We start from the raw sequence: 13,241 nt of genomic DNA, 5'->3' as shown, positions 1-13,241 counted from the left end.
AGAATCCAGATTGGGGTCAGAATGTTCTCTAAAGTCCTGTGACCCTGTACGCAGGATAAGCGGTTGAGGATGGATAGATGGATGGTTCTCTGAAGTGTCCATCTACTATCTGCTCTACAGAGGTGTGTGCACTACACATGTTTTTTGAGCAGGAGACAGGAGTCTAAGTGGAATCTGCTCCAAACGCTCATAAATGAATATTTAATTAAATGATCCCAACAAAGTGCCAATGCATGTTGTACAGGATCTTTTACAACCTTATCTAGAATCCACTGGATGTTAATCTTTAAATATACAAAAACTGGGCTGGAAAAGGAGAAATACACCTAGACCGGACAAAGGTAAAGAAAAAAAGTAATTATTAATGAAACTTTCTTGCCTTAGCACCCCCATCAGCTCAGAATTTCCACTTGTGTAAGACATCCTCTGACTTTTTACTACACATATATTGGCATTAGTACATTTGTGTCATTTTACTTTTTTTTTTATTTTATTTTTTTTACTTAGTCGTGCAAGCCTTTTTTTGAGACCGTTGATTTAAACATAGAAATGTCACCAGCCTGAGGTGCACAAGCTGTGGAACCCATTATGACCCCCGGATGTAATTACAATAACTCAGTGTCCTCAGTTCACATCGAGGGGCCTCATGTAAGAACTAAACAAGCATGTGTGTGTTGGTGATTGAAGCCAAATCCTATCGCATTACCCAGTTTCTCCATTCTCCTATTTGCAATATTTTGAAGTGTGAAATGCAAGAATGATCCAGATCTGTCACACCAGTCAGACAGTGATAGTCTGTGTGTTATACATGTTTGACTAAAGAATTAAAATGCCTTCATCTGGATGAACATAAATGTATTCTGTGAATATCCTGTATTCTGTACAGTACCAGTGTGATGTGCATCACGACTTGCCAATTTACTGAGTTTTGACAACAGGGTCTTGTGATTGAAGCAAACCTGGGGAATAATATAAGAGGTTTGACATGAGGCCCATCGTGTTTTCAGAGTTGTTGGTGCTTGTTGAGTGACAATGTAAATGGCATGGAAGTAGGGACAAAACTAAGCTACAGAAAAAGGTTGCTACCACATCATCATCTAGGTATTTATAGCAGCAAAAAAGTCCAAGAGAGAACGAAAAGCACAAGTTCCTCCACTGGAGCAGTCCTGCTGTTCTTCAGCAAAATGATCACATCACTCTGTACAACCTTTTTACAAATGCACGCTTTAAGGAACAATGAGTATGTCACTTCAGCTGTGATCAATATACTTGTTAGCTCTTTCACGTGATGGTCAAGATACAGTTTGTTTGATAAGTCACTGGGTGACAAAGGGGAGATGAACTGATTCTAACTGAACTGATAGTACTGATCTTTTTTTTTTTTTATCCTATTGTCATGTTGGCTTTCAGTCTAGCTTTCAAAGCCTTTCCCAGTCTGATAAGTAGACTTCGGACAGGAATCCTGAATTCCCTGGCATGAAAAGGGTCACACTTTACCACACTGTATAGTGCTGACCCCTTGAATGTTGAAAATATTGACTCATGGAACAGTAGGACATTTTCTGTATGACTTTAAAGCTGTGAAGTAAAAAAAAATAATTATAATTTATTCAGACAAAGAAAGATTTCTTCCACTGAAGTTGATACTATCATGTAAAATCAAAGATGGTGCACAACTGCCTAGTCTAATGTGAACAAGGGGGTAAGCCAGGGATCAGACAGTGAAGCAGACCAAACCCTGCAAGGAGGGATCCATGTAGGCCCAAAAATGAAAACCCCATGACACCCCGTCGCACATGAGAGATGTAACCGTATTGCTTAGATTATAAACTCTCGGCAATCAAAAAAAACAAACAAATATCAGAGTAATCAGAGACGCTGCTTTGGTGTTTGACAGGTGAACCTTGTAGGTCAGGTTGAGTCAGACAAACACACAGAGCCATGAAACTTTTTGTTGGCGCATTTATACAGCTACCAGAATTACGGTGTTTCTGCAGTTGTTCTTCGTCATTAAACCACGGTTATGCTGCGCGATCATGCGCAGTAGACGCTGGTGCCAACAGGAAGTAGCCCTGTGTTAGTATTTTATTGGTCCAAAACTGGCTTCACACCTCTCCATTCAAATCAGAGGGATGGCTTTGTCCAGTAATATACTGTATGAATGTGAGCTGCAGGCGACTGCAGGGGTAGGGTATAAAAACAGCGCCGTCAAGACGGACACATTCTACCTACGTGAGCTTACTGTGAGCTGAGATCAATGACTGATCTCGCAGCATATGCAAATAAAAATGCCGCAAGACCAGGCAATAGTGTGGACTGTGGATCCTGGACTGCGCTGTACACATTGAAGAGGACAGGAGCCTGCAGATTGGTGTTTACAGAAAACCCACACACACAGACCAATACCTACTCTTCGATTCACAGCACCCACTGGAGCACAAGCTAGGGGTCATGAGAACACTGCACCACAGAGTGGAAAACATACCAACAAGCGCCCAAGCCAGAGAGAAGGAACAGAACCACCTGAAGGGGGCACTTACAGCCTGTGGATACCCTAAATGGACCTTTGTGAAGACAGCCACAAGATCCAAGAAGAACAAAACTACAGGGGAGGAGGAAAAGAAGGTCAAACGCAACAACATTGTGATTCCATACGTGTCTGGAGTATCAGAGAAACTCAGGAGGATTTTCAACAAACATAACATCCTTGTGTTTTTTAAACCCAAGAACACACTAAGACAGATACTGGTACACCCCAAAGACCGCACACCCAAACACAAGAAAAGCAATCTAGTGTATGCGGTCCAATGCAGTGAGGAATGCACAGACCTCTATATTGGGGAGACTAAACAACCACTACACAAACGCATGGCTCAACAGAGAAGGGCCAACTCCTCAGGTCAAGACTCTGCAGTCTACTTACATCTGAAGGACAGAGGACACTCGTTTGAGGACCACCAGGTGCACATTTTAGACAAAGAAGATGGATGGTTTGAAAGAGGTGTCAAGGAAGCCATCTACACCAGGGTTGAGAAGCCGTCATTGAACAGGGGAGGGGGTCTACGCCACCACTTATCCCCCACTTACAATGCTGTCATTTCATCACTTCCCAGGAAACTCAACAAACGTAACCTATTGGCCTCAGGTGAAGATACCAACGATGGTCGTTCAGTCTTGGCCACAGGTAGTCTTAACGACTGTAACGACTGTCGTCACAGCAACAAGGAACACTAACGAACCAGCGGTATTGATGACCCGGGATAACGACCCCACTGAGGTTAAATAGCTGAGTTTCCCTGCCAGTCAGTCAGAACTGAAGAAGTCCTTTGGATGAGGGACGAAACGTCTTCCAGTATCTTCAACCAAGTCCAGTTGCCCTCGATTTTAACCTTCGTTGGATAACTATGACCTGGATGACTGAGAATCTTCATAGACATCAGGCAATAGTGTGGTTCCAACTTGGTGCACCTGGAGAAAAGCAACTGCAGCCGCCGGACTCGGCACCTGCAGCCGCCTTGCACCCTCAAGGTTTCAATGTGATGTTATGGTGACGTTTTGCAGCGCCGGCGAAAGTCGGACACATTTTCTAACCAGCATGCCTTATTTTTAAATCCAGCATGCATCACGTTAAGGCAGCGCTGAGCAGTAGTGTTGTGTCGTTCAAAGAACGTTTCGTTCATTTGACCTAATCTTGTATGTGACTCAGGAGGAACGGGTTGTCTCAGTGAGTAATTCGTTCATTTTCACGCATGCGTGAATAGTCTTGGACTCTTAAGTTCACTTGTTACACAGCAGCTGAAAGGTCTCTGTCAGCACAGGAAACAGAATTGATTAGTTAAGGACTCATAACTGTGGGTCTCTGGGTTTGAGTCGTTCATTTGTCACGTGACATCTCGCCTTCTGTGGAGCAGGAATGAACTAATCGTTCAGCGCTCACATGGGTCCTCCTCGGAGTCTGTCTTCACTCGGCAGGCTGACTTACTGCCAGCACCGGGGAATGAGAGGCAAGTCTGTTGTCAGGTAACAGTCACTGGACTGACATATATCTAATATCTATTTTGATTATTTTGTGATATTTAATAAAGAATAACATTATTACAGTGTTTACAGCCAACAGCTGATGAGAGTTATTCTGGGTCCACTTCAGAGCCCTGACAGAGTTCTACCGGGAGCTGAATTACCACAGAGGTCGTCTCCTCTCCAAAACAAATGGACTGGCTCATTAAAACATTAAAATACAGCCACATAGCAACGTTAGCGTTAGCCCTGTGATGTGTTTACAGCTAACAGCTGATCCGGTCCGCCAGAGAACTTAACTTTTACTTTTTATTTATCGACAGAGCTGTGCTGTTGTTTCACAGCTCCTCACTGGTGGACAACCTGCAGTGTTTGAGATTATTATTAAATGTGTGTTTTATTCATCTAGTATGTCAAGCTTATTACTTCTGATGTTAATATATAGATTTTACTCATGGATAGCCGTCAGGCTACTGTGTGAATGAGCACTTTCTATTTATTTATATACATATATAGTCTGGTAGTATACTCAGGAAAGATTGTGAAAATGGACGGATTTAGCCAGAGTAGTGGCTTAATCAAATATTGACAACATTTCTGTGGTCTTTACTTGGTTTGAATTTGGTTGTGGCTCCATGGGGAATAGAACCTTGATAGAGAAAGAGGTGAATTTGTGCATTATACTTTGTCAATTAGAGCAAGCCAGGCAGCTTTCTGTATTTGAGAACTGTTTTGTTTTTAAATCGCCCACTAGAGGGCTGCAGCGCTACAATAACCAGCCAAGTTAAAATGAACGAAATGACACAAAAAAAGATTAGTTCATTTTAATGAACGAGATTTGGTGACTCGAGTCTTTCAAAAGACTGACTTTTACCATCACTACTGAACAGCGCCGCATGAAGTCAAACACACCTACTGACTGGAGTGCAGCAGAGTGCTCAGTGCTGCCACTGGTGGCTGAAAGGTATACTGCAGCAATCCCAATGAATAAAGGAAAAAGTAAATTTTTGGTAAATAGGCTTATAATACGCTTAAGTGCAGCGCCATCTTTGATTGTACTTGGTTTGAATAAAATAAAAAAAAGAAATTGGCCTTCAGCATAAATCCTCGTTTTTTTCCCCTGTTACTTCACCTCCCTCGGTCACTGGTGTTTACAGCTTTAAAGATTTCCTACCATCCGATGAGTTTGTATTTTCTACATTCTTCCCAAAACACGTTTTACGATCTGTGATATGAAAGTTCAAGTTCCAAGAGACAGTGGTGTGCACATTAGTCCTGGATGAGGGTAGACATAAGATGTTAGCAAGAACTTGCAGATGACGACTTTGAACTTCCATATCTGTCAAGCCCCAGCTGTTAACTCTAAATTCAGCACAGGTATATAGTGTCCTTCTCTACTACAGGAAGGATGAGAGAATGTAGCTATTTTACATTCAGCAGACAGACTGAGACAACTGCACTGAACAAAATTATAAACGCAACACTTGTTTTTGCCCCCATTCATCAAAGCTGAACCCGAAGACTTAAATATTGTTCACAAATCTGTCAAAATCTGTTAGTGAGCATAACACGTTGTCCATAACACGCCTGCCCATACCATAACCCCACCGCCACCATGGGCCTCTCGATCCACAATGTTGACATCGCAAACCGCTCACCCACACGACGCCATACACGCTGTCTGCCATCTGCCCTGTACAGTGAAAACCGGGATTTCATCCGTGAAGAGAACACCTCTCCAAAGTGCCAGATGCCATCGAACGTGAGCATTTGCCCACTCAAGTCGGTTACGACGACGAACTACAGTCAGGTTGAGACCCCGATGAGGACGGTGAGCATGCAGATGAGCTTCCCTGAGACGGTTCCTGACAGTTTGTGCAGAAATTCTTTGGTTATACAAACCGATTGTTGCAGCAGCTGTCCGGGTGGCTGATCTCAGACAATCTTGGAGGTGAAGATGTTGGACGTGGAGGTCCTGGGCTGGTGTGGTTACACGTGGTCTGCAGTTGTGAGGCAGGTTGGATGTACTGTCAAATTTGGAGATGGCTTATGGTAGAGAAATGAACATTCAATGCACAGGCAACAGCTCTGGTGGACATTCCTGCAGTCAGCATGGCAATTGCACGCTCTCTCAAAACTTGCGACATCTATGGCTTGTGCTGTGTGATGGAACTGCACATTTTCCAGAGGCCTTTTATTGTGGCCAGCCTAAGGCACACCTGTGCTTTCTGATTAGCATCTTGATATGCCACACCTGTGAGGTGGATGGATTATCTCGGCCAAGGAGAAGTGCTCACTAACACAGATTTTGACAGATTTGTGAACAATATTTGAGAGAAATAGGCCTTTTGTGTCCATAGAGAAAGTCTTAGATCTTTGAGTTCAGCTCATGATGAATGGGGGCAAAAACAAGTGTTGAGTTTATAATTTTGTTCAGTGTAGATCTTTCCCTCTTTCTCAGTCACATTGACCACACTAGCACGGCATGTATGTGTGTGTAGTTCATGTGGTCTTGATTTTCATACTGTAATCCATCCTCAAGCAGAAGTGACAGTATGCTCACTGTAACACACACAATAACAGGGAGTGTGTATGAAAAAATTAGGTGGACAAAATTAAAAATATTTTACTTATGAAAAGAAGTCTAACAAAGTGCAACATCAAATAAGTTAATCAATGGTAATTTAGTTAAATATTTATCATTTACGTTATGTCCTGATTAAGTTGAGTCCTCAGAATGTTTTCATAAATAAATAATGTTTATCCTTAAAAATACAGCCAGTGGTGCCATTTTTCTCCCAGCTGCTACAGTAAAATGTGTGTGGAATAGTTCAGTTCTAGGAAATACACTTATTCACTGTTTTTGCAAAGAGTTACAGGAAAATGTCTGTATGTTGGGATATTTCATGTCTGAGTGTTAACAACAGAGCTCGAGTCAGGGCGTAGTTAGCCTAGCTTAGCATAACAACTTGACACAGAGAAAACAGCAAGTCTAGCTCTGTCCAAAGTTTCAAAAGCCACCTAAAGCTAACTAACATGCTGTGTGTTAATCCGAACACACTCGAAAATTTAAAAACAACAATTTATGGTTTTAGGTGGAATTTCGTGCTGGAAGGATTTCTCAGTAAATAACAGCTGGCTGCCACCTTGGAATAATGCCTGAGTACTGCCAAGTCATAATAACAAGAGGTGTTCCTATTTTTCTATCAATGCAGCATCTGTAGCATATAAGCAGAGTTATTGATCCAACTTCGTCCAAGGCTAGACTCACGATGCTAGCAGTACAGGGCTAATAGCTACAGATAGCCTCACTGGGTTAGCTGCCAGAAATGTATAGCTTGATCACATCAGTGCCTGACAGTTGCCTGCAAGGAGTGGTTATCTTCCAGTATAATGTTATGGCATAACCGATTTTACATGGTATCTAAAAAGTGAAAGATTCGGTATATGCTAGTGGGCTGTGGTGGAATACAAGTGGCATGCCACTAATCCTCGGCATATGACACTAGACATATGACATAACATCACCAGCAGCCACTTCCATCTCAGTGTCACTCTGTCAATGTCTGATTCATCATGTGGTGACTGGTAAAGCATTCGTTGCAGGAGTCTGCCTGCTGTAGCAGTTCATTGTGTCATTACATAACTGGCCTACACATACTGTGATAAAAAATGCATCAAGAACTCATCATTTAGTAAAGATCCCATCTTGCAGTAAAATGCTGGACAGAAAATAAGTCCGTGTCATCCTTGAAACTGCTTTTAAGAATGGTTTGTACGGTTTTTAGAATAATGTATTTGTACTTTGTACAGCTGTTCAGGTGAAACATTTCTGAACAATTACTAAAACGCTGTCCATTAAGACAAAAAATATCCAGCATTTTAATACATTATGATTATCATTTTCTGTTCCATTCTGCACAGTTGGGGGGTGGAGGAGACAGGTGACAGCGGCTGAATCCAAAACCTCAAACTGAAAGGGCCCATCCTCGCTCGTCTTCACAGATCCACATAAATCAAGAGTAAATGAAGCACTGCAGATGAAGCGTTGTGTGTGAGTGGATGAGTGTGTGTCTGTGCATCAAGATTCTGCTTTTCCACAGGACAAGAGATTGTGTGTTTTCCAAGTCCTACATCCACAAACTGTAGAGTAAAGGTGCAAACAACTGGCAGGCATTCCTCTTCCTCATCCTCGTGTGACCTTCCTGATATATCCAGCCTCTAACTGCCTCTTTCCAGCCCCTTAGTTCTTTGTGGACGTTACTTCTTGTCGCCATTTTGAAATATCTGTTCATAGGGCGGAGGTGGGTGGTTGCAATAGGATGGAGGAGGGGGATAAGAGCCCATCATAAGGGCAGAGCCAGGCTGTGCAGGGTACACCGGGTGTGTCATGGTAACCCCTGGGTCGCCACCCGTCATCCCGTTGACCCCAAAGCCCTGCATACTCCCTGGCTGCTGGGAAACTGGAAAGAAGAGAAACAATTATCATTTAGAATCCGTCCACTTGCTTATAGACTGTGTGGTCTGTCGTCTTTTTGATACACCTCATGGTTCATTGTTTCACTCAGTAGCACACAGCATGTTCCAAAAACACCTGATTTAGCACGTTTTGGGGGTAAGTTCTTCAAAATAAGGCCAACATTGCTTACATTATTTAGTTTAATTTTATTTAATTTGATCTCTGTACCATTTTAATTGCTTGATTTTATTTGCTGCAGTCCTGAAATGTTTTAATCCTGGTTCAACCATGTAAAGCACTTTGTAACCAGCAAAGCTCGCTGCTGGAGCCCTACTATCTTCTTCTTTCTTACTAAGTGTTTGTGCAACAAAAACCACAAGAACAAAACTCACCAAAACTGGGAAGTGGGTTGCAAATTCCACCCACTACTCAGGCACCTAAAATGACACTCCTTGACCTCAAGGTGGCGCTGTAACAATCAAGTTTACATTTTTGCAATACAAAAATCAAGCGAGCTGAATGACTGTTACCTGAGATTCAACTCCCAAAACATTTCTCAGGAATGTGACGGTGTTCTGCAGTCCCTGAAGCCACCTGCTACTTGGAAGTGGACTCACTCCAGGTAGCAGGTTGCACTCTCTTCAGTAAAGGACACACAGGCAAGCTTTTCTGCTCAAAAGCTGTGCAGTACAATTAATAATGTCATTGAACACTCACACTGTCCCTGCTCTGTGGAAGATATCAATTGTAACTCCATTGCCTAAAAAACCCTGTAATGACTTTCGTCCCATAGCTCTAACCTCGATTTTAATGATACTCATGAAGCACGTTGAATCAATGTTAGATGTGTACCAGTTTGCTTATATGCAAGAACTTGCTCATGACGCAGTCCTTTACATCTTGTAAACACAGAAGCTTACGCTAGAATCTTATTTGTTAGTTCATCTCTTAACACAGTGCAAACCCACATGCTTTTAGAGAAGCTTAAAGATATAAGCATTAATACTACCTTGATGGTTTTATCATTTTTTAACTGACAGGACACAGCAAGTTCAAGTCATAGGATGCTATTAAGTTGTATCACCCATACGTTTTCACATTGTACACCAATGACTGCAGGAATATACATCCTAATAATTATATAATGAAATTTGCTGATAATACAGCCATCCTAAGCCTTTTGCACAGGGATATGTGTACCAAGACGAGTGGTGTGACACCAACCATCTCATTTCAAACATCCAAAAACAACAGGAGATGGTCTTCGACCTGAGGCGAGTTATTGACCATGAGCCAGTGGTCATTAAAGAGGTGGTATTATGCTTTTTGGCTTTCCCCCTCTCCTTTATTGAGTTATATTTCTTTTTTGTGCATGTAACAGGTTTGCAAAGTGAAAAAGCCCAAAGTCCAGCCCAAAGGGAGTTCCCATCTCCCACAGAAAGCTCTGCTCTGAACCGCTTGAAAACCGCTCGTTTGTTTAAGTTTGTACAGTGTTCAAGGCGTTTAAGTTTGTACAGTGTCACAGAGTCAGATCATAATGATTTTCTACCCTGCAGTCTTAGAGAGCATCATCAGATATGGAATTACTGCATGGTTCAGCAACTTAACAGTTGTGCTGAAAAACAAGCTTGCCAACATGCACAAAACACAAGTATAGGGAGGCGAGAATATGAGTCAATACAGAGCCTGTGTGACCAGGCAGAAAGGAAGAAAATTCCGAAATGCAAATCCAATCACCTAAAATGATCATTTGTGCCAGCCTCCATTAAGCTGCTGGATAATGTGAAACAGAACAATGTGCATTAAATATCTGATCACTTTACTTGTTATCTTGGTGAAATATGGTGATGGGCGATAAAGATACTAGCACCTTAGCACATGCACTTTACAAAAACCTCAATTTCACAGAGCAATGTGCAATAACCACACTAGCACTTTAGCACTTATTCCATGGCTCAGTTTCTATCCAAATAGTCATGTGAAACATGTATTCACTGAGGGTCTTAAGCTCCAACAAGTGTTTCTGAAAGCTGATTTATATACCTCAACAGAGCATCAGCATATAGTGAGGACCGTATGAATTCATTTAGAGATATCATTATGCACTCATTCTGCGGGGTGGGGAAACCTACTCACAGCTGTGGTCAAAGGTTTATTTACACTTAGACATGTATGTTTTGGCAGTATTAGGATAATTATTTCAGCAGCTGTGTTCTGTAACAGAATGTTACAGAAAGTTCATTGTGAGCGGCTGAAAATATAGTGAACGGTCTAAAATAAACATAAAGCACAGCTAATATTTGCTCGCATGTCCCTTAGCTCTCTTCACCTAAATCAGCCATTTTCAATGTTATCAACGGGCTTCTGGCAGAATTCCAGCTAGGGCTGAACGATTAATTGTTTTAAAATTGAAATTGCGATTTAAAAGAACGCGATTAACTAATTGTGAAGACGGTGATTAAAATGTAGGTTAATTATCTGACCCGTTTGAAGCAGTCATGCAGTTCCAGATTCATTCCATTTTCACCCATGTGTGACAGACTTGCTAACCAATCACAAGCGCCATGCTTCTCCTGTTACGGTCCTACTCTCCAATCAGAGAGGGCACAGGGCGTGTACATTTTACAACAACAAATGAAACTAGAGAAAAATGTGGGATAATGGCGTCAGGTGAACAGTGTGAGTGTATAGCCTGCCCTAAGATGTTGACATGCTGTTAATTTGTCATTTTGTGTGTTTTAACTACCGATAACAGCTCTTTTTGAGACCGTTTTTCTCTGCTCTGTGCAGGCTACATCCACATGGAGCATTTCAGAATAAGAGCATTTTGCTTGCCTGATTTTGCTGACTTGTTCAGATTTTGTTCATTTGTTCAGTTGTACTTGCTTTTTGTGCTTCTACTATGGTTAAGTATGGTACGTAGTTAAATTGTTTCGCTTTTTGTCCTTTTTAACTGTGTTTATTTATTGATACAGTCTATGGCTTATTGTCGATCTGGAGTGCGCACAGGGTGCCGAGAAATTGCAATTCGATTTTTTCCCCAAATCGTTCAGTCCTAATTCTAGCTGGATCTTTGACCACTCTTTATTGAAATGCAATGGTTCTGCTGTGAAATGCTGGGTGTGACTGAGCCTTAAAGAAGACAGTCTACATGTCAACATGTCCAACAGTCTTTTGCATTATGTCAAATGCCTGACTGCATTAGCTTTAGCTACTAAATCAATTCCGGTACCTAAACCAAAACCATTCATCTAATTAATAAATGAGGCTTTCAACATGGTTGTCATTCACATGATGTCCTCACTTTGTCCCTTCTTTCTCTGTTTGTCTACGCTACCACTGGCACAGTTTCAACACCTTAGTCATCTCTTCTAGGATCAAATGTTTGAATGTTTGAACAGGAACACTGACTTCACTTTGGAGAACAAAAAACTGGACTTCCTCTTCTGGGTACCTTTCTAGTATCTAGTCTGCCTGCAGAATTTGGTTTTACATGGTAATTACTGGAACGTTCCAATCAATTTTCTGCTTGGCTGACTGACACAGAATAAAACTCCATTCATTTAATATTCAGCTGAGAGTGTTTTATCAGCTGCCCTACTTCCCCCCAAAACTTTTTATATGAAAAATCCTTAAATGCCCCCGATGTCTTCTATCCTCCTCTTTGTACCTTCACAGCCATCTGTACACATAAAAGTGCTTTTATTTCAGATATATCAATTTCCGTCTATATATTACATAGTTTGAACTGTAAGATACCTGCTCAGCATCTATTTTGGTCATGATTTGTTTATTGTTTGTTTGGTCGATGTACTGTTATCTTATTTATTTCAAAATGTATTGCTCGGGCTAGACTGTGTAGACAATCATCAGCCGTATTGTATCATTGTCATCGAACATCAGAACAGATAAGACTGAAACAGATCATACAGACTTACCCTCAGCCTAACGCAATAATGTTGCATATTATATTTGGTCTCACCTTATTTTCCATTCATTCAAGCTCTTTTCTTTTCTTGAAGCACATTTACAGCTAACAGGATCATTCTGATGGCTGCTGTATAAACAGATGTTAGAAAGGGGCTACTGAAGAATGAACCACATCATATTATCTCTGACTGCAGTGTATAAACATTTTCAAATATCTTGTGGAGCTAACTTCTTGTCTCAGGACTGTGGAGTTCTCTTGTTCTCTTACATTCAGTGCTACTCACCAAAACTTATTGTGTGTACCCTTGAGGTCTAAATGTGATTACTGCATTTCCTTCCTCATAAAATAATTTAAATCCTAACTGTTTACATCCATTACTAGATTGCAGCCTTCTTCACTGCCTTTGTGGGTATATTGCAACATATCTTGGTGGGTTTCTGTCACCTGTAGATCAGTAGTGGGGCTCCATTAGCAGTAATGTGTATCACATCACTCACATGCCCATGTGCATCGTCCTGCATGAGATACATTACATTACATTTACTCATTTAGCTCACGCTTTTCTCCTAAGCGACTTACCCTAGACTCACAGGCGGCATGTGCGCCGCATTACGGCTGCGCCACGGTTTTGACCCGTCCTCAGTCCTGCGTCAACTTACAGTGGAAGCGTTTCAGAAGCGTTTAAGCAGCTGAGCGTTTAGCCTGCCTCACGTTGTTGACTTTTTGTTTATTTTGTGTTTCATTTTTTGTGCTTCTACAACCGATCACAGCACTCTGTGAACCGTTTTCCCTCAGTTCCCTGCAGGGCTGAATTTCCCACATGGAGCATTTCAG

The 13,241-nt window shown here is 41.6% G+C and overlaps 1 protein-coding gene across 1 annotated transcript in view; it reads right to left on the bottom strand.

Moving 5' to 3' along the window:
- Positions 1-6,627: 6,627 nt before the first annotated feature.
- vopp1 (VOPP1 WW domain binding protein) overlaps positions 6,628-13,241 on the bottom strand; it is a 45,408-nt gene continuing 38,794 nt past the window's right edge. The window contains exon 5 of the mRNA XM_038723227.1: positions 6,628-8,480. Coding sequence (XP_038579155.1) covers positions 8,278-8,480 — 203 coding nt within the window. The 3' untranslated portion in view covers positions 6,628-8,277. The remainder of the gene's footprint in view (positions 8,481-13,241) is intronic.

Source organism: Micropterus salmoides, unplaced genomic scaffold (genome assembly GCF_014851395.1).
Source record: "Micropterus salmoides isolate LMB-PRFRI ecotype aquatic unplaced genomic scaffold, ASM1485139v1 Ms_hic_scaffold_1, whole genome shotgun sequence".
NCBI classification, from domain to species: domain Eukaryota; kingdom Metazoa; phylum Chordata; class Actinopteri; order Centrarchiformes; family Centrarchidae; genus Micropterus; species Micropterus salmoides.
Note: the sequence above shows the minus strand (reverse complement) of the source record. Positions and strands in the feature narration are given on the sequence as shown.